Here is an 18826-nt window from a genome sequence, read left to right on the forward strand (position 1 = left end):
CCTCTGTTGAGGGGCATCTGGGTTCTTTCCAGCTTCTGGCTATTATAAATAAGGCTGCTATGAACATAGTGGAGCATGTGTCCTTCTTACTGGTTGGAGTAAACTTATTTTTTAAGTGGACAGTCTCTCCTTATTTCTGTCTGTGCCTCTGTGGTCATTGCTTTTGTTGACTGCAACTTTTCTTTGTTTATTTTTCAGTCATGGTTTCAGAATGTAGCCCTGGCTTACCTGGACTTCACTGTGTAGACCAAGGCAGTCCCAGTATCAGATTCTACCTGCCTCCCCCTCCCAAGTGTTAAGATTACAGCAAGCCACCATGCCTTGCCCTACTTTATATTATAGTGATAGTGTGTAACTCTGTGGGCAGGCCCCATTGTACAGTTACCCTCTCCTCACCCTCACTGTCTCTCTTCTCAGCAGATGGCTTCCTTGGCAACCATGGCTCAGGCCCCTCCCCACTCAATTCTCTCCCTAGTGTGGCCTCTTCCCTATCAACTATGAATTCTTATAGGTGCACCCCCTTCACACTAGTGCCAGCTAAGGTAGTCACCTGTGATGGCCAAGTTGATCCAGTCTTCTGTGGGCCTCCATTAGCCTCTGTGTGTCTTGCACACATGGAACATACAGGCGACACATTCACAGGTGTGTCCAAGCTGGTGCCTGGGTTCCTGATGTAACAGGTGGTTCTTGTTAGGCAGGCAGGATCTTCTGTGGTCCAGATTGGCTTCAACTGTTTAGCGGGAGATGACCTTAAACTTGGGATCCTCCTGAGTCTACCTCCTGAGGGCTGAGGGTGCACACCTTGCAGGCTCAGTGTAACCAGATGCTTAGGAAAGGCTCCTTGGCAAGTGTTCCTCACCTCACCTGGCACAGGGTCAACCTAGGGTTTCTGAATGCTAAGGCAAGTCCATGGAGTAGGTGGGCTTCTACCCTGGCTTGTAAGCTCATCTTATAAACTGCTCGGGTGAACCGTGGTCAGGACCCCAAACTAGGGATCCGGGAGCAGGGGAGGCTGAGAAGCACAGTGGATTTATTTGGTGGTGTGGCTTTGCTGTGGGATGTGCTAACTCTGGTTGACTTGGGGAGAACTTTGCTGGGCTGGTCCTTGGAGTAGTAATTGGGCCAGGTAACAAGGAGCCCTGGCCCACTAAGAAGCAGGTTGCTCAGGTTCAAGTGTGATGTTGAGAATGGGCAGGGGGGATTCTAGTTTCCGTGATGTTCATTGGTTTTGCTGGGGTCTTCTTACGCGCTTACCAGTGTTCTGTCACTGGAGCTGTAACTGTCATTTTATACTCTGCCAACAGGTGTCCAGGCAAAAGACACCATGGCTTGTCCCTTGTCTCTTGGACTGTAGAGAGGGCCCCAAGGGCCCTTAATCATGATCCCTTCTGACCTCTGGACTCTTTCAGGCCTACGGACCATCGGTGTCATCACCAAGCTAGACTTGATGGATGAAGGCACAGACGCCAGGGATGTCCTGGAAAACAAGCTACTGCCCTTGAGAAGAGGTACGTACACAGGGCTGGGGTGGGCCACAGATCAGGGGTGTGTCTTTTGTGGTTCTCCTCTGGACACAGTGGTTCTACATTACAGCTGTTTTCTGGAACACTAAGAAGCAGGTATGCAGCCACACTTGTGCTCGGTACTTGCTGTAATCCCAGCACTCTGGAGGTGGGGTTGGGGTCAGGAATTCCAGGTCGTTTTGGGCTACATAGAAAGTTCTCTGTCAGCCTGGGCTACATGAGACCTTGTTTCAAACAAACAAATACAGAATGTTTCATCAGAAATCAATTGAGGTACTGGAAATGAGTCTCAGTGGTTGTATTATTAGTCGGGGTTCTCTAGAGTCACAGAACTTATGGATGGTCTCTATATAGTAAAGGAATTTATTGATGACTTACAGTCTGCAGTCCAATTCCCAACAATGGTTCAGTAGTAGCTGTGAATGGAAGTCCAAGGATCTAGCAGTTGCTCAGTCCCACACAGCAAGCAGGTGAAACAGCAAGAGACTCCCTTCTTCCAGTGTCCTTATATGGTCTGCAGCAGAAGGTGTAGCCAAGATTAAAGGTGTATGCCTCCATACCTTTAATCCCAGATGACCTTGAACTCGGAGATCTCCCTGTCTTAATCTTCTGGAATTCATAGCCACTATGCCTTAAGATCTCCATACCAAGATCCAGGTCAGAAACTTCTATCTCCCAGCCTCCAGATTAGGGTCACTGGTGAGCCTTCCAATTCTGGATTGTAGTTCATTCCAGATATAGGCAAGTTGACAACCAGGAATAGCCACGACAGTGGTAGCCCTTGCTCAGCATATGCAAGGAACCAGGCTCATTCCTCAGCTTCCCAAACAAAGCAAAACAAAGAGACACTGCTGCTGCTTGAGTCTTCCCTAGCTAGTGGAGGCTGAGGCATGAAATGCAGGACCAGAAAGGGAGTCAACTTTTTTGTTTGTTTGTTTGTTTGTTTGTTTGTTTGTTTGTTTTCAAGACAGAGTTTCTCTGTGTAGCCCTGGCTGTCCTGGAACTTACTCTGTAGACCAGGCTGGCCTCGAACTCAGAAATCTGCCTGCCTCTGCCTCCCAAGTGCTGGGATTAAAGGTGTGCGCCACCGCGCCCAGCTTCAGCCTGCTTTCTTACTCACCCAGGACCACCAGTCCAGGGGAAGCACAGGCTGCCGTGAGCTGGTGCTCGCACATCATTCACTAGTGAAGGAAATGCCTACAGGACAATCTGATGCAGGCAGTTCCTCTGTTAAGGTTCCTCTTCTAGATGACTGTAGCTTGCAGTATGGCAAACACTAACCAGCATGAGTAGCAAGCTCCTAACTGCACAGCTCTCCTCCCAGCCTATCCTGGAAGCCAGGCTGTGTACGTGCTCACGGGGCAGTCCCTGTTGAACTGCACCTCCAGCTCACTCATAGCTGCCCTTAAAGTTCACCCTGCTTTCCTCAGCTACCTTTCATGCCATTCACACCCCTGGTTTGGCTCAGTGCTGCCCTGTGCCAGCTCCCATGAGTGATTTTTGGACCAGTCTGTTTCTAGTCTCCACCTTGCCAGCTCAGGACAAACCCATAGCACCATGTCCTTCCTGGCGTAATGCATACCTTGACCTTCTCTCTTCAGGCTACATCGGCGTGGTTAACCGAAGCCAGAAAGACATCGAGGGCAAAAAGGACATCCGGGCTGCCCTGGCAGCCGAGAGGAAATTCTTCCTCTCCCACCCAGCCTACCGGCACATGGCTGACCGCATGGGCACCCCACACTTGCAGAAAACCCTGAACCAGGTATAGCGGAGGTTTGAGGCCACCATGTAGATTTGTGCTGTTCTCAGTCTCCAGTGAGTAGCAAGGCTGTCAGCATCTTGTTACTCCTAACCCAAGTGGTTTCCATTGAAGACCTGTTGAGAGCTGGGTGAGTTGAAGGCCAGTACTACTATGAATGTTTGATTTATTAGTGTCACTAATGCCTTAAACCCCTACAGCAATTCAGTCACATGCCCAGAAGTCTGAAGACAGTGCTGAGGTGGTAGCAGGGTCAGTCAGGGCTGGTGACAACAGCTAAATGGAAGGTTGCTGTAGTCTGGACTCCTGCAATCTAACCCTGCGCAGCCTTTGAGCACAAATCCTGGCCTGGCTTTCCCATTCCTTCTTTCTCTTGTCCATCTTGCCATTATATTACCTAGGGTAGGGGTCTGTGAGGCCATGTGTGTGCAGGACAAGGTACATGCCTTGTGTGACAGGATAGAGTAAACAGTATCGACCCACTGCTACGTGCCCCACGCCTTCTTACTCACAGTGACAACACAGTGAGAAAACTGGAGCGCCTGCCTAGAACCCCCTAGTGAGGGTGTGGGGGTGTGGCTTGGTGGCACAACACCTGTCTAGAATCCCCCAGTGGGAGTGTTACTTAGCAGTAGAGTGCAGGCCTAGGATGTGGAAGCCCTGGGCTTCATCTCCAGTACCGAATAAATCCAGTGTGGTGGTACTACTGTTATCCCAGTACTCAGGAGCTCAGAAAGTCAAAGTCATTCTCAGCTATGTGATGTGGGATAAGTAAGAGTCTACCTGAGTCAAAAAACAACAGCAAAGACCTCTTTGCTCATGGATTGGGACCTGAGGCGAGGGCCATTGTCCTTAGGGAAGGTCCACTGGAAAGCCAGCTGGTAAATGAGCCACCAGATGAATTCCTCAAGTGTTAGCTATGGCTGGGGGTCAGTGCAAAATGAAGCTGAGAGCACCATCCCTAGAGCTGGTGCAACAGGCATTGGGCAGCGTGTCTTGTAGGAAGGGCTAAAGGGGGCTGGAGAGATGGCTCAGTGGTTAAGAGCATTGACTGCTCTTCCAGAGGTCCTGAGTTTAATTCCCAGCAACCACATGTAATGGGATCTGACACCCTCTTCTGGTGGGTCTGAAGACACTGACAGTGTACTCATGTACAAAAAATAAAATAAATCTTTAAAAAAACAAAAAAAAACGAAGGGCTAAAAGCAGAGGCCACTGGACCTGGCCAAAGTGTGGAGGGGCAGGAAGGAAAACCCTCCACAGAGCCTGAGGCTATTGAGAACCAGAGGTGTGTAGCTTGGCTGGCCCCCCTGAATTAAGAGGTACTCTGTGGAGCATTGGTTGTTTGTGATCTTCCACTTTGTGAGCTCAGCGATGTGGTCCATAGGTGGCTCAGCCACCTGCTGCTCAGGCCTGAGGACTTCATTTCAATCCCCAAACTAAAGGAATGGTAGAAGGAGACAGTAGACTCCATGTTCTCTGACCTCCACCGAGGCACCCTAACATGTACACTTACTCCCCAACTCCAACACATGTACTCACAGAAGTAAATAAGAATTTTAAAAGGTCAACAGAACAACCTGGCTCCCACAGACTTGGGGCTCATCACAGGCCGGAGCCTCTGCACTGTTCTCCTCTAGCACTGGTGTGTTCAGAATCTTTCTTTTCCCTGCTGGGAATCCACCTGCTATGCAGTGGGGCTCTTGCTCTGTCCCCCACTCCCATCTCCCTGCAGATGTGGCCCCACATCCTGCTCAAAGCATATACCTTTGAGTCTTAGTTAGAGGGCCATCCCAGGTGTGTGCATTGGTTTAGGGGACACCATTGGGTCTTGGAGCTAGCAGGGCCTTCCCAGGCCTGCACACTGGTCCCACCATGCCCATCCTTGGATGTCAACTGACATCTGCTACAGGCTCTCTGCTCCGCTTGTTCCAGCTTCTACCCCCATCTCCTCAATGATTTGTCTGTAGGTTTGTGGCTCTCTTTGGATTGCACTCCAGCCTGAGTACTCCAGCCTGAGGGCGGATTGTGTTCTTTCCGGGCCTCTGGGCCTGTGGTACCCTGTCTGACCCTTATCTTTTCTACAGCAACTGACCAACCACATCCGAGAGTCACTGCCAACCCTGCGCAGCAAGCTGCAGAGCCAACTGCTGTCCCTGGAGAAGGAAGTGGAAGAGTACAAGAATTTCCGGCCTGATGACCCCACGCGCAAGACCAAAGCCCTGCTGCAGTGCGTACTCACTCCCCTTCCCCTTGCCTGGCCCAGTCATCCTGCTCTCCATTCAGGCCCTTGTCCTACCCTGCCCCTGAGAGTGTGGGGTCCAGTCTCTAGACATTTAACATGACACTGTCATCTGTAAGGTTCATGCCCTGAAACTGTGTACCTGCATTACAAAAAACAGGGAAAAGTCACATTGTTTCAACAAGTTACCATTGTGTGTTAATCCCAGCATTTTAGTAAGTTGCCATTGTGTGTTAATCACAGTGTTTTAGTAAGTTGCCATTGTGTGTTGTACCTCATTCATTGCTGTAGTCCTGTGGCCTGTAGCACTAAAGTTGGACACAGCTGAACAAGGTATGTTATCTAAGCCTGCCATCCTGGGCCTTAGGAGGTGGTGGCAGGAAGATAGATCAAAACTTGCTGAGCTGAGAACGTGGATGAGCAAGTTAAAGTCGAGGGTCCGAGCTCCATCTCCTGACCTAGCACAAGGAGAGAATCCCTTCCTCCAAGCCTGAGGGTGTGCACCCGTGATCCAGTGGGTCACGGGGAGATCCAGTCTCGGGAGACAGACTGAGCTCTGCCTTCAGGGAGAAATTCAGTAAAGTAGAGAGAGATTTAAAGACAGTGAACAGTCACTTCTTTCCTGCACACACACACACACACACACAAGAGAGAGAGAGAGAAAAAAAACAAGACACTGTTTAAATGAAAAAAAAGAAAAAAAAAGAAAGAAAAAAGAGAGAGCAAGCAAATATATTATGATCAACTGGGTTGGTGGCCTGGTGCAAACTTCAGCCACTTGGTAGGCATTTGGGAGTCCCTTCCTTCCTTGCATCATTTAGTTCCAAGAGATCAAGCATCTTGGCCCTCAGACTCAGTGAGAAGTACCTTTACACACTGAGCCATCCCAGGACCACACCTACCCCAAAATATGTTCTTTTTCTTTTTTCTTTTTTTTTTTTTTTGTTATGCTTACATGAACTGTTGATGCCTTTTGTGGTTGCCAAGCTCTCTGGTGCTCACCCTGTCAGCCTGCTCTGCACAGATGCAAGCTGAGCCTCACAGTACAGAACCACTGAGTCAAGATTTCCCAGCCTGCCATGGTGGTGCTCTGTGGGACTGAGGTAGAGAGGTAGCGGAAAGTAAGGATGCTCCTCGGCCGGTCTGGAGCAGCTGCCTTGACAGACAGCCATGCAGTCAATCAAGTTGAGACCTGGGGAAGGACTGCATGGCTGTGCCCTTAGAATTCCATCTAGAATTTTAGCATTAACAGATCTATTGAGGTCTTGAGAACAACCAGGATAGTGTCCAGCACTTACCAAAGTAGCTTTGATACTTGGTACATTGGCTGTTAAACAGTGATATTTAAAAGGAAAGAAAAATGGCCAAACATGGTGGCATACATGCCTGTAATGCTAGCATGGAAGGCCCAGACAGAAGGGTCTGTAGTTGAAAGCCAGTTGGGGTTACACAGCAATACCTGTATTCAAATACAACAATCCCATGAAAATGAGCCACAGGACTGACAAGGTGGCCCAGCCAGTAAACAGGCTTGTTGCCAAGATAGCCTGAGTTTTATCCCCAAGATGCACCTGGTAACAGGAGAGAACTGAGTCCCATAAGTTCCCTCTGACCCCACTCATAGACTGTGGCATGCCTCCCTCCAATACATAAATGTAACTTAAAGCCTTTGTAAGATGCAGAGCTTATCTCCTGATTCATGTAATTACAGGGCTCTGCAGAAAACTCTGTCTTGACCTTTTGCCTTTTCTTTCTTAAAGGATGGTTCAGCAGTTTGGAGTGGACTTTGAGAAGCGAATTGAAGGCTCGGGAGATCAGGTAGACACACTGGAGTTGTCTGGCGGAGCCCGCATCAATCGCATCTTTCATGAGCGCTTTCCCTTTGAGCTGGTAAAGGTAGGTGTTCAGCCTGGAGTTGAGTCAGACACCCTCATGCTTGGTCTCTGTCTTGGCCTTAAAAATTCTTAAAAACCATGATGTTACAAGTTCCTGCATCCTGTCAGAGGCTGCTGTCAGCAAATTTGGTCTGAAGGACATGTCCCCACCTTCCCAGATCTCATAACTTAGAAGCTCTGAGCCGAACAGTAGGAAAGTCCATGTTTCTTTCACTGGTGGAGGGAAGAAAGATACATGAGGGCCAATGAGATAGCCCAGCAGGTACCCTCTGCTCTGCCCGACTGCCTGAGTTTGATCTGCAGGCAGAAGCACAGAGCCAACTGCAGGTTGTCCTCTGACCTCCACATACACAGGCACTGACAACACACACAAATGTAACTTTAAAAACCGTGCACAGGGGACTGGAGAGATGGCTCAGTGGTTAAGAGCACCTACTGCTCTTCCGAAAGTCCTGAGTTCGAATTCCGGCAACCACATGGTGGCTCACAACCATCTGTAATGAGATCTGATGCCCTCTTCTGATGCATCTGAAGACAGCTACAGTGTACTTAGATATAATAATAAATCAATCTTAAAAAAACAAAAAAAACGTGCACAATGTTAGGCTTACACCAGTAACTGCAGAGTTGGTGTGAGTTGAGGCAGGAGGAGACTGAGTTTGAAGATAACATGGCCTACAAAAGAGCCTGTCTCAAAAACTGAAACTAAAACAAAACAGAAAAGTAAAGCAAACTGTCTTTGTGTCCTTTCCTTTGAGGCCGTGGCTCTCACCTCATAGGTGTTTGTATGTGGAGATCAGAGAACAGCCTGCAGTGCCCCCTCACTGGCTTCTCTGTGTTAACCCTGGCTGTCCTGGAACTCACTCTGTAGACCAGGCTGGCCTCAAACCTAGAGTCGGCTTGCCTGTGCCTCCTGAGTACTGAGAGTAAAGGTGTGCACCGCCTCTGCCACCCAGCCACTAAGCACTTATTTTTAAAGCAAGGTCTCATTGTAACCCATGTTGGCTGTGTAGTCATGCTTGATCTTGACCCTCTACCCTTTATGGTAGGATTACAGGTGAGTGAATGTCAGCACATCAGTTTGCCTGTGTTGTGGGTAGGGCCCAGAGAGAGCTCCACACATATGTGGCAAGCATCTGGCCAGCATGAGAACCGCAGCCTGGCTTAGCCTTATTTTCTTAGACAGGATGTCTCACCTCCCTGGAACGGGGAACAGTACTAGTAGGTTAGGTCTGCTGGCTGGAAAGTTTAGTGTTTTACTTATGTTTATGAACATTTTGCCTCGTGTATGCTGTGTGTACTATGTACATGCCCAACTGCCTACAGTGACCACAAGAAGGCGCCAGATCCCAGGGAATGGAGTTATGGACTTAGTGAGCCATTATGTGAGTGCTGGGAACTGAACCTGAGTCCTTTGCCAAAGCAGCCAGTGCTCTTAACTGCTAAGCCATCTCTGCAGTCCAGTATGCCCAGATGCAGCCATCTCTGCAGTCCAGTACGCCCAGATGCACTCAGGTCTGCAGGCTTAGTGGCAGATATGCTAACCTACTGAGCCATCTCTGTGACCTTCAGTTGTTTCTAAGTTTGAGCTTGCTACGTCATCTTTGTGAAATATACTCGTGAATAGAAACAGAGCTATCCACTGTTCCTGCTGTGAGGTACCCTGGGCGTGGCTCCACGTGTGGTTGGTTTCTTCTCAGATGGAGTTTGATGAGAAAGATCTACGAAGAGAGATCAGCTATGCTATTAAGAACATCCACGGAGTCAGGCAAGTTCCATGGGGAATTCCCATGTTCTCTTCCTGTCCATTCATGTGGGCCCCCCAACCTTCGGAGTCCCTGGCTAGTGAGGCCTTTAGAAGGTTCATGGATAGTTTTCAGAACTGTATAAACATCTTAGTCTTCAAGGACAGAGAAAGTGTGTGTGTTTTGGCTCTGTGGCTGTCCTAGGTCTCTTGACTACTTGTGTCTCCTAGGATACATGACCTTATTCTGTGAGATCTATAGTGACCAGAGGTTGGGTGGAACCAGACTTGAGTCATGCCCACAGGCCCCATGTCATCATGGGTCACTTGTGGGCCTCCTGGTGTCCCCTCCTTAATTGCAATCAATGAAGTGTACCCTGTTCTCTAGCATCCCAAGATCCTTGGGTTACCCTGAGGGCTCCCCAGTTGGGGACTCTCTGGTATCCTACCCCCCAGCTTTAATGGGATAGTTTTCCTTGTCAGGGACCTAGCAATGTTTAGAAAGTTGCTGACCACACCCTTTGTTTCTCTCTGACTTATCTCTCCCTGCTTCCCCACTGGGTCTGGACGTTTTTAGAACTGGGCTCTTCACGCCGGATTTGGCGTTCGAGGCCATTGTGAAAAAGCAGGTGGTCAAGCTGAAAGAGCCCTGTCTGAAATGCGTGGACCTGGTTATCCAGGAGCTAATCAGTACAGTTAGGCAGTGCACCAGCAAGGTACCACACCTGCAGACGCGGGGCCGCAGGCTTGGTATCAGGCCCCAGGTTACCTCATTTCCAAGAATCCTACAGGGATGGGACCGTGTCAGTCTGGACCCACTCAGGAGGGGGTGGGGGAATGCTGGGCTTCTTAGAACCAGCTAGACTGGTGACAGGTCTCCTGGGATCCTGATACCAAGCCCAGCATGCATATGGTGGAATGGGGATGTCATCTGGCTGTGTTGCTTTGCTGCTTGCTAGGGAAGCAGATTGGGTATTCCTCTTCAGCTGTTGGAGGCCAAGGCTCCTGAAGCTTCACTGTTATCCCCCTTGACAAATGACAAATGCCTGCTTCTTTGGAGCGGGTCACTTCTCTGTTCCCATGGCACTGGGAAGAACATAAACACTGGTGGCATACTGAGAGCTTAGTGCCCAGCTTCACAGAGCTACTTGGGTTCCAGTGTGGCTCTGCTAGCCTTCACTGTGCCCTGTGCTGTCCTTGTTCCATCCCCACCCCTCCCAGGTAACTCCACACTCAGTCCTCATGGTCTTCAGTGAGGACTTTCATGCCCACTCTTCATGGGCAACTGCCTCCATTTGGCCCAACCCACCAGGCTCCTCTGGGAGGACTGTATCCTGGGACAGCACACTCCTGCCAAGCAGCCGAGTGCTTGAGGGGAAGGAGAGGGCGTCTGCTTGTGCAACCTTGACATTGTCAGCTCTGAAAGGGCAGAGAGCACCTGCTTCAGCTGCCTGTCCTACTGGAGCAAAGTCCCCATTTGCTTCCTCAGCTTCTCCAATGGGAAACAGAGCAAAATAAGCCAGCCAAGCAAGGGCTGAGGTTAGCGTTAGGGTGAGTTTGTAGAGTGCTTGGCTGGCTGCACAAAGCTTGGGGTTCCATCCTTAGCATCCCATAGACCAGATGTGATGGCTCATACCTGTGATCCCAGAACTGGATCCAGGAGTTGGAAGTAGGAAGGTAGAAGTTCGAGGTCATCCTCAGTATATATACTAAGTTGGAGGCTAGCCTGTGCTACAAGACCATTTCAAAAACTGAAGGGGCCCTTGTTACAGACAAGGAGACATGAGATTGAGATTTCTCACATGCCTTTGGCCCTATGCTGAGAGTGTCCTGTAGCGCTTAGCCTTGAGCTGTAGGCCAGCCTATGCTCCCCCGGGCCTTGCTTATCCCAAGCTGCTTCCAGGACAGATGTGGGCGCAGGCTTTTCTGCGTATGCACTAACCAGCTCATTCTCCTTTCTTCTCTTTCTCTCTTTCTCTCCCGTCCTATGTGTGCATTTGTGCGTGTGGCCTGCACTACCCCTGGGTGTCTCTCAACCTCGTCCCGCCCTCCTCCGCATGACCAGGACGGGGCTCTTCACCCCCGACATGGCCTTTGAAGCCATCGTGAAAAAACAGCTTGTAAAACTCAAAGAGCCGAGTTTGAAGTGTGTTGACCTGGTGGTGTCGGAGCTAGCCACGGTCATTAAAAAGTGTGCTGAGAAGGTAACAGGTCTTGCTCCTCCTGTCCCTCATCAATTCCCACCTATCATCTCTTCATTGGTGTCAGCGCTGAGCCTTGGGACAACCCTGCCTACAGGGGACCCCTGCTGGGCACAGTGGTCACCTATGCCATCTGGAACTTTGCGTGGCAGGCTGAGTGGGGGAGGTACAGCGCACACGTCCCACCCTCTCAGTTTTGGGGTCCAGTGGGGAAGCCTTTGCCATGTCCAAGCACAGTCACATCTGTGAAACCATTCTCGCTCCTAGATGTCACCCCTTGCCACCACTGTGTCCTCTTGCGTGTTCCTGCATCAGGGTGCATTTAGCAGCATCTTTCCCCTCCTGGGGAAAGTGTGGCTCGGGTCACTCACTACCCCAGATAAAAAGGAGAGAGTCTGAGGATTGGCCACATGGCTGCCAAATTCACAGAGATCAGGGTATAGTTTCCAGCAAAGGGTTCCCTGAGCTCAGCAACCCCGATGCTGTGCCTGTTATCCTGGAGCAGGACACCATGCTCATTCGAATGCCCAGTGAGGGCCATCAGTTTGTTCTGCCTGTACCTAGTGCTGGGCGGGAGGGGGCTGCCTGGCACCTCTGGGTAGCAAGTGTCACTCACCCTCTCTGCCACTTTCCACCTCCAATCGCTGGCTTTGCAAGCGGCTCTCAGCATGCACGGCACCCTCTTGCCTTTCCTACTCCACATGCTCCTGACTGGCCTGCCCTTGTCTCCCGGCTCCCCTCCCCTCCCCTCCCCTGGCCTGGCAATGAAGACCTTGTCAGCTCAGCCCTTCTGCTTGCTCCCCAGCTGAGTTCCTACCCCCGGCTGCGAGAGGAGACCGAGCGAATTGTCACCACCTACATCAGGGAGCGAGAAGGGAGAACCAAGGACCAGGTATTGTACCAGTTCTCTGTTTCCTGTTTGCTCATGTCTAGCAAATTTTGAGAGTTTAGTTTTGTGAAGTGATATTTTACTTTAACTCAACCTGCCTTCCAAATAAATTAGTCAGAGACTGTATGATGTCCTTAATCAAGCTCTATGACACAATAGCTGAGTGGTTACTAATCTCTTCTAATCCTTGAAGCTGATCTGGCTGCCTCCCAGCCATAGTCTCCAAGGTACTTGTATCTTGGTATCGGTCTGGCTCTCTCTGCTCCAATGTGTTCCTATGGTGATCATCACGGAGACTCCTCTCTTTCTTTATCCTCCCCTGGCTGAGGTCAGAAGTCCAGCCATATACTCTCCAGTGCTCAGCCATTGGCAGATCAGCTTTTATTAAGAAAACAGAGAATAAACCGACAACTGTATTCACACAACATTGAGACAAGAGATACTTAGAATAGACATTACAGTACATGTCCAGATTGCCACCAGATACGGGGACAGAGAAATCAGCATTTGAATAAGATAAGGTTACTTATTTATTTATTTATTTATTTTTGTTTGTTTGGTTGGTTGGTTTTTTGAGACAGGGTTTCTCTGTGTAGCCCTGGTGATCCTGGAACTCACTCTGTAGACCAGGCTGGCCTCGAACTCAGAAATCGACTTGCCTCTGCCTTCCAAGTGCTGGGATTAAAGGCATGCGCCAATCATGCTTACACTGTGAGGTTTTGGTTTTGGTTTTAGATTTTTTTTTTAGATATTTTCTTTATTTACATTTCAAATGTTATCCCCTTTCTTAGTTTCCTCTGAAAATCCCCTATCCCCTCCCCCTCTACCTGCTCCCCAACCCACCGATTCCTGCTTCCTGGTCCTGACATTCCCCTATACTGGTGCATAGAACCTTCACAAGACCAAGGGCCTCTCCTCCCATTGATGGCCCACTAGGCCATCCTATGCTATATATGCAGCTAGAGCCACAAGTTCCACCATGTATTTTCTTTGATTGGTGGTTTACAGCTGTTTATCTCACGTGTGTTTTCCATGGCATGCATGTGGAGGCTAGAGAACATCTCTGAGGAGGGTTCTTGCCTTCTCTTTATGCAGAAGTTCTGGGGGTGGTGTGGGGTGGTGTCAAGCTTAGTTCACCAGGCTTCCAAGCAAGTGTCTTTATCTGCTGAGCCATCTTAACAGCTCCAGATCCATTCTGAGGCCTAGGACCATGACGAGGCTAGTATAGCACTTGCCTAGCATGCGAAGCCCTGGTTTCCACCTCCAGCACCCTATCAACAGGGTGTGGTGAGGCACAATTGTCATCAGAGCAGAGTCAGGAAGACCCGAAACTCCATGTCATCCCTTGACTACATAACTGAGTTCAAGGCCAGCCTGGGCTACATGAGACTGTGTCGCCTACCACCACCTTCCCAAAAAAAGAGAGAAAGAAAAAAACGAATTATTATTATCTGTGGCCACCAACCTGTATCCTGGCCTCCCCATGATGCATTGAGAAGTCTTCCACCATGATTGTTCAGGTGCATTAATGTCTTTGTGCAACTACAGATTAGATTGTTCTATGCATGCAACTAAATCTTTGTTCATTTTCTCAAGACCAAGGTGTTCTGTTCTTTGCCAGGCCTTTCTCCATAGTGCTTCGGGGAGACTGTGATTTCCAACTCTGACCCAGTGTTGAGGGCCATGTGTCACCTATGGTGGCAGTGTGACTTTCTCCATTGTTGGGACATTTTCTACTGTGAATCTACTGTATCGCTTTAGAGCTGCCCCTACCTGCTGGAGAAGTGCTAGGGCATCTGGAGCCTTGCACTTCCATACCCTGGGCTGTCACTAACCCTTCAGGAGGGGAGCTGGAGCCAGGCCTCCTCGGTGGACCTTGATTGTGTTCCCAGCACTCCCATGTTAACTCACAATCATCTAGGACTTCAGTTCCAGGAGCTCCCATACTTACTTCTAGTGTTGTAAGCACTACGCACGCACAATGTGATATATGCAGGCCTTGTACATATAGAATAAAAATATTAAATCTAATTATAGGGTCTCATTACAGGTGCTTAAATCTAAATTACTACAAGTGTTCATATTGGGCCTGCCATGGTGAAAAAACTGGCTCCTTTGACTTTAAGCCTGCATTTAGTACTGGACCTCTTAGACACTCTGTAACCCCATGGCCTAGGAGATATGGGTTTGATGCAGGGGCCTGTCATCACAGTATGGAGAGACTGAAATAGGATGAGCAAGAATTCAAGGCTGGACAGACTGGGTTATATTATGAGACTGTCTCAAAATAAAACAAGGACAGAGTGCTTCTGTCATCCACATAGCCCGGGTTCTATTCCCGCCCTCAGGAACCTTTCACTGATGGTGCACTTGAGCTTGCTCAGGACGCAGAGGCAGCCTGAGGATCAGGAGGTGAAGGTCTTTCTCAGCTGTCCTGGGCTCTGGGAAACCCTGTCCCCAGAAAACAAACAGAAAGTCAAAACAATACACCACCGAAATGAACACTTCTGCTTGTTTCCATCACTGCTCCTGAGGCTGCTGCTGCTCTTCCTGTGCACACAGCCTCTGGGATCCCCTGTGGACACTACCAGGCTTCACAGCAGAGCTGTGGCCTCACAGAGCCAGCTTCAGGGACTCTGTACAACACCCCGCCCTCCCCAACAACCTCCTAGGTCTGTGTACATTGTCTTGGTTATCACTGAGGAGCTAGAGACACACTGACCAGGGAGTGTCTGGCCTTGAGCCAGCAGAAACCTTTGCCAGCGGAACCAGAGCCCCTCTGCCAGGCAGCCTGGCCTGTTGTTAATAGGAACTAGGGTAGAAAGCTGCCTGAGTCAGTAGAGTCCATGGAGCGACTTCAGCCTTTGCAAACTAGGACCATTAGCATCCTAGCAGACAGGGCTGTAATGAGGTTGGCAGTGGACTATCTAACGGCATCTCTGTCTGCCAGATTTGAGAGTGCAGCTGTCTCAGGTATGGGCATGTACACACTTGCTGGGGCACCTGCAGAGGTGATCGGGCTTTTAGTGTGTGTGGGACTGAGTTCCATCTTTTTTTTTTTTTTTTTTTTTTTAAGATTTATTAGCCAAGCATACAAGCATAGTGGTGCACACCTTTGATCCCAGCACTCAGGAGGGCAGAAGCAGGTGGATCTCTGAGCAGGTGGACCATATGTAGGTATATGGTCTACGGCAAGTTCCAGTATAGCCAGGGCTACACAGAGAAGACCCGTGTCCATGTCAGATGATAGATAGATAGATAGATAGATAGATAGATAGATAGATAGATAGATTGATTGATTGATTTTTTTATGGGAATGAATATTTTGTCTGCATGTAATGTGTGTGTGCTACGTGCATATCAGGTGCTTGTGGAGGCCAGAAGAGAGCATCATATCCCTTGGAACCAGAGTTGGAGACAGGTGGGAGCCACCATGTGGGAACTGGGAATTGAACTCGGGGCCTCTGGATGAACAACAGATGCTTGTAACCACTGAGCCCTCTCTCCAGCCCTCAGCCATACTCTTAATTTTACATTAGTATGTTTGAAAACAGAGCCACACATAAGCCAGGCATGTTGGTGCACATCATTAATCCCAGCACTTGGGAGGCAGAGGCAGGCGGATCTCTGAGTTCAAGATAGCCAGGGCTACACAGAGAAATCCTGTCTTCAAAAAAAAAAAAAGGAAGGAAAGAAAGGAAAGCCACACATCAGGTGATGCTGGCTTGAACTCAGAATGCAGCTGGGAGAGTATCTGTATAATATACACATATGTTGTCATGTGGGTGTGCATGCATGCGTGCATGTGAACTGATGAGATCCCAAAGGCTAGTCTGATGGCATATGCGCTGTGATTTGAAGCTGGCTCAGGTGCAACGTGGTGGAAAAACTCTCTCCTAACATTTATAAATCCTGACTCCCAACAATGGCAGTACCAATAAAAAGAGAAAAAGAAAAAGAAGAGAATGAATTCCAATCCACTTCCATAACTTAGGAACATTAGGCCCCAGGTCACAGGTCAGGCCGTGGCCCAAGGAAGACAGCACCTCTCGTGATCAGCCCCAAGGCAGTACCCATGCCCACCACATTGAGCTACCAGGCACTATCCCCTTATCCCAGCCTTCCTGTGTGGCTCTTTTCCACCTGCAGATCTCCCCTTGTCCTGGTGATTTAGCCTTCCTGCTACATCCTGTCTGGGAGAGCTGGGGGATGCACCAGTTATGTCTGCTGCCCTCTGCTGTGTGTGTGTGTGTGTGTACACATACATAGAGTACTGTGCCTTCCTTGCTGTTCTGTACACTGTAGTCACACACCCCTACTTTCCTCTAGATTCTTCTTCTGATTGACATTGAGCAGTCCTACATCAACACAAACCATGAAGACTTCATTGGATTTGCCAAGTACGTATACAGCCATTGTCAGAGGGGCAGCACCAAGACCAGAGTGTTCATCCATCTGCTGGGGATGCTGGGCAAAGGGTAGAGCCATTTGAGAGTGCCTTGGCGCTTTCTGTGCAAAGGGTAGAGCCATTTGAGAGTGCCTTGGCGCTTTCTGTGCTAACTGTGACTTCTGTCACAGTGTCCTCACCTAGTATGTTGTCTATGGACATCTCAGGGACAAAGTGTGTACTCTGTGGCCATTCTCAGGGAAGAGGAGGCCAGCCAGGTTCATACTCTGCATGACTTCTTAGAGCTTTTCACAGCTGGAGCACTGTGCGGGCTCTGCCTTTCACACACTGTACACAGATACATACGTACTGTAGACTTAAAACCAGAACCTTGGAGTGGGTTGTTTCCATTGTTAGCATTTGGCTAGCATGCACAAGACCCTGGATTAGACCACAGGACCAAAACAACAGATACCACACCTGATTGTATTGGTCCTGGGTCAGCCATAAGCTCTGGACCAGCTGGGCAAACTTGGGTGCCACTGGGGGTGTTCTGGTGGCTCATGCAGGTTTTCTTAGCTTTGGACAATAGGATACCACCAGGCACCAAAAGACAGACCCTTGTGTCCATCTATACTACTGATGTCCTTTCGTGCCAGGTCCCTTGCTGGAGCAGTACACAATTCAGGCCAGGTCCACTTGTCCACAGGAAGTCCATGTGTAAAGATAGACTGTTAAGACTCAGTCCGCTCAAGGCTCTTGGAAGTCCAGAGGGTGGCTATGGGGCCTGACCTTCGGGTTTTAGAGACTTGCTAAGTGGGAGGGCCTTGTGGGCACAAGGCTGAACTGTCTATTGTCTCTGGGCAGACCTGGTGAACCATGAGCTCTGAGCGGGCACATGGCAGTGAATGAAGTGAATGACTGACTGGTCGATCAGAAGCCCCCCTGAGCACATGTAGCCTAGGGCCCTTAGCTGGGTGATTTCTTCCCTGGGGTGGGCTGCATTGGGGGCTGGGGAAGGCAGCCTGTTTAAGCCCTGCTCTCCCAGCCCTGCATGGGCAGCAGAGTGGCCCCCATTGGTTGCTTTCAGTTTCCTCACCTCAATGTGTCTGCTTCTCACACTTCATCCACAGTTCCTTCTCACAATCTCTCCTGTTTTTCCTTTGACCACTCCACTTCTTTCTCTGGATTCCGGGGCCTTCCCACTTACCCAGCTGTTTCTATACTGAGGAGCTGGTCACAGGGTGGGTATTGCCTGCTGTGTGCCTTTTTCCCTGGTGTGTGACCCGGGGTGTCCTCCCTGGGGAGCCTCAAACCTGTGGGGGATGTTCCAGAAGCCCTTGAATTACAACAGCCATTCTCTCAACCAGGGCCCCAGCCAGGCCTTGTGAAGAGGACTCTGGGTAAGACACCATAGAGCCTGCCGTATAGGGCACACAGACTGGGGAGTAGTGGACAGTGGCACAGCAGCCTGAGGGATGAGCACTGGGGAGACCGTCACAAAGAAATCATGCAGTGGCTGACAGGGGACTGCAGGGAGCTGGCACTGGACAGGGAGACCAATAGGCAGGACGCCAGCCAGTAAGGCAGGATGGAGACAACAGCTGGTGACCATGCCCCTCATCAGGTAGGCCCTGACGCCTGAGCAGAAGAGTTTAGATCCCCTGCCATGGCACCAGAGTCTCTAGTTAGGGCCATCACCATCTTGGCTGCTGTTTGAGGGAGCCATGTAGCACTTATGTAGCACATCTGGGCCCTTGTCACTATACTGTGAATGATGGCTTAGCTTAGTCTCACCTTCTTCAGGATGGCTCATTATACACAGGGCCTAAAGGAAACGCCCCATGATGGCTGCTGCCGTGGCATAGTTGGTAGAGCACTTGCTTAGCATGCATGAAGTCTAGCACCAAATCAAAGGGGTGTGATAGCCCACTGGAAGAGAGATAGAAACAGCACAATTGGTCCAAAGTTATCTTTGGTTATATATCTGAAGTAGAAGCCAGTCAGGAACACAGGAAACCCTCCCTCCCTCAAAAAATAAATAAATAAATAAATAAATAAATAAATAAATAAATAAATAGGGCGATTAGATGGTTTAGCAGGTAAAGGTGCTTGCTGTCTAAGCTGCATGCCTAGTTAGATTCCCATGTGCACAATGCTACGCCCTCCAAAAACATAAAGATAAA

General features: G+C 49.5%; 1 protein-coding gene across 16 annotated transcripts in view; it reads left to right on the plus strand.

Moving 5' to 3' along the window:
- The window catches only part of Dnm2 (dynamin 2), an 82585-nt gene that overhangs the window by 45802 nt on the left and 17957 nt on the right, over positions 1–18826 (plus strand). For 6 of the 16 annotated variants that reach the window (XM_029481333.1, XM_021171781.2, XM_021171776.2 and 3 more), the window contains exons 5-12: positions 1410–1508; positions 3125–3285; positions 5370–5512; positions 7285–7420; positions 9120–9187; positions 11229–11367; positions 12170–12256; positions 16583–16653. In XM_029481333.1, coding sequence (XP_029337193.1) covers positions 1410–1508; positions 3125–3285; positions 5370–5512; positions 7285–7420; positions 9120–9187; positions 11229–11367; positions 12170–12256; positions 16583–16653 — 904 coding nt within the window. Of the gene's footprint in view, positions 1–1409; positions 1509–3124; positions 3286–5369; positions 5513–7284; positions 7421–9119; positions 9188–9740; positions 9880–11228; positions 11368–12169; positions 12257–16582; positions 16654–17854; positions 17885–18826 lie in introns of all 16 variants that reach the window. The other 10 variants (XM_021171782.2, XM_021171783.2, XM_021171774.2 and 7 more) reach the window with 3 other exon arrangements.

This window comes from Mus caroli, chromosome 9 (assembly GCF_900094665.2).
Source record: "Mus caroli chromosome 9, CAROLI_EIJ_v1.1, whole genome shotgun sequence".
Classification (NCBI taxonomy): domain Eukaryota; kingdom Metazoa; phylum Chordata; class Mammalia; order Rodentia; family Muridae; genus Mus; species Mus caroli.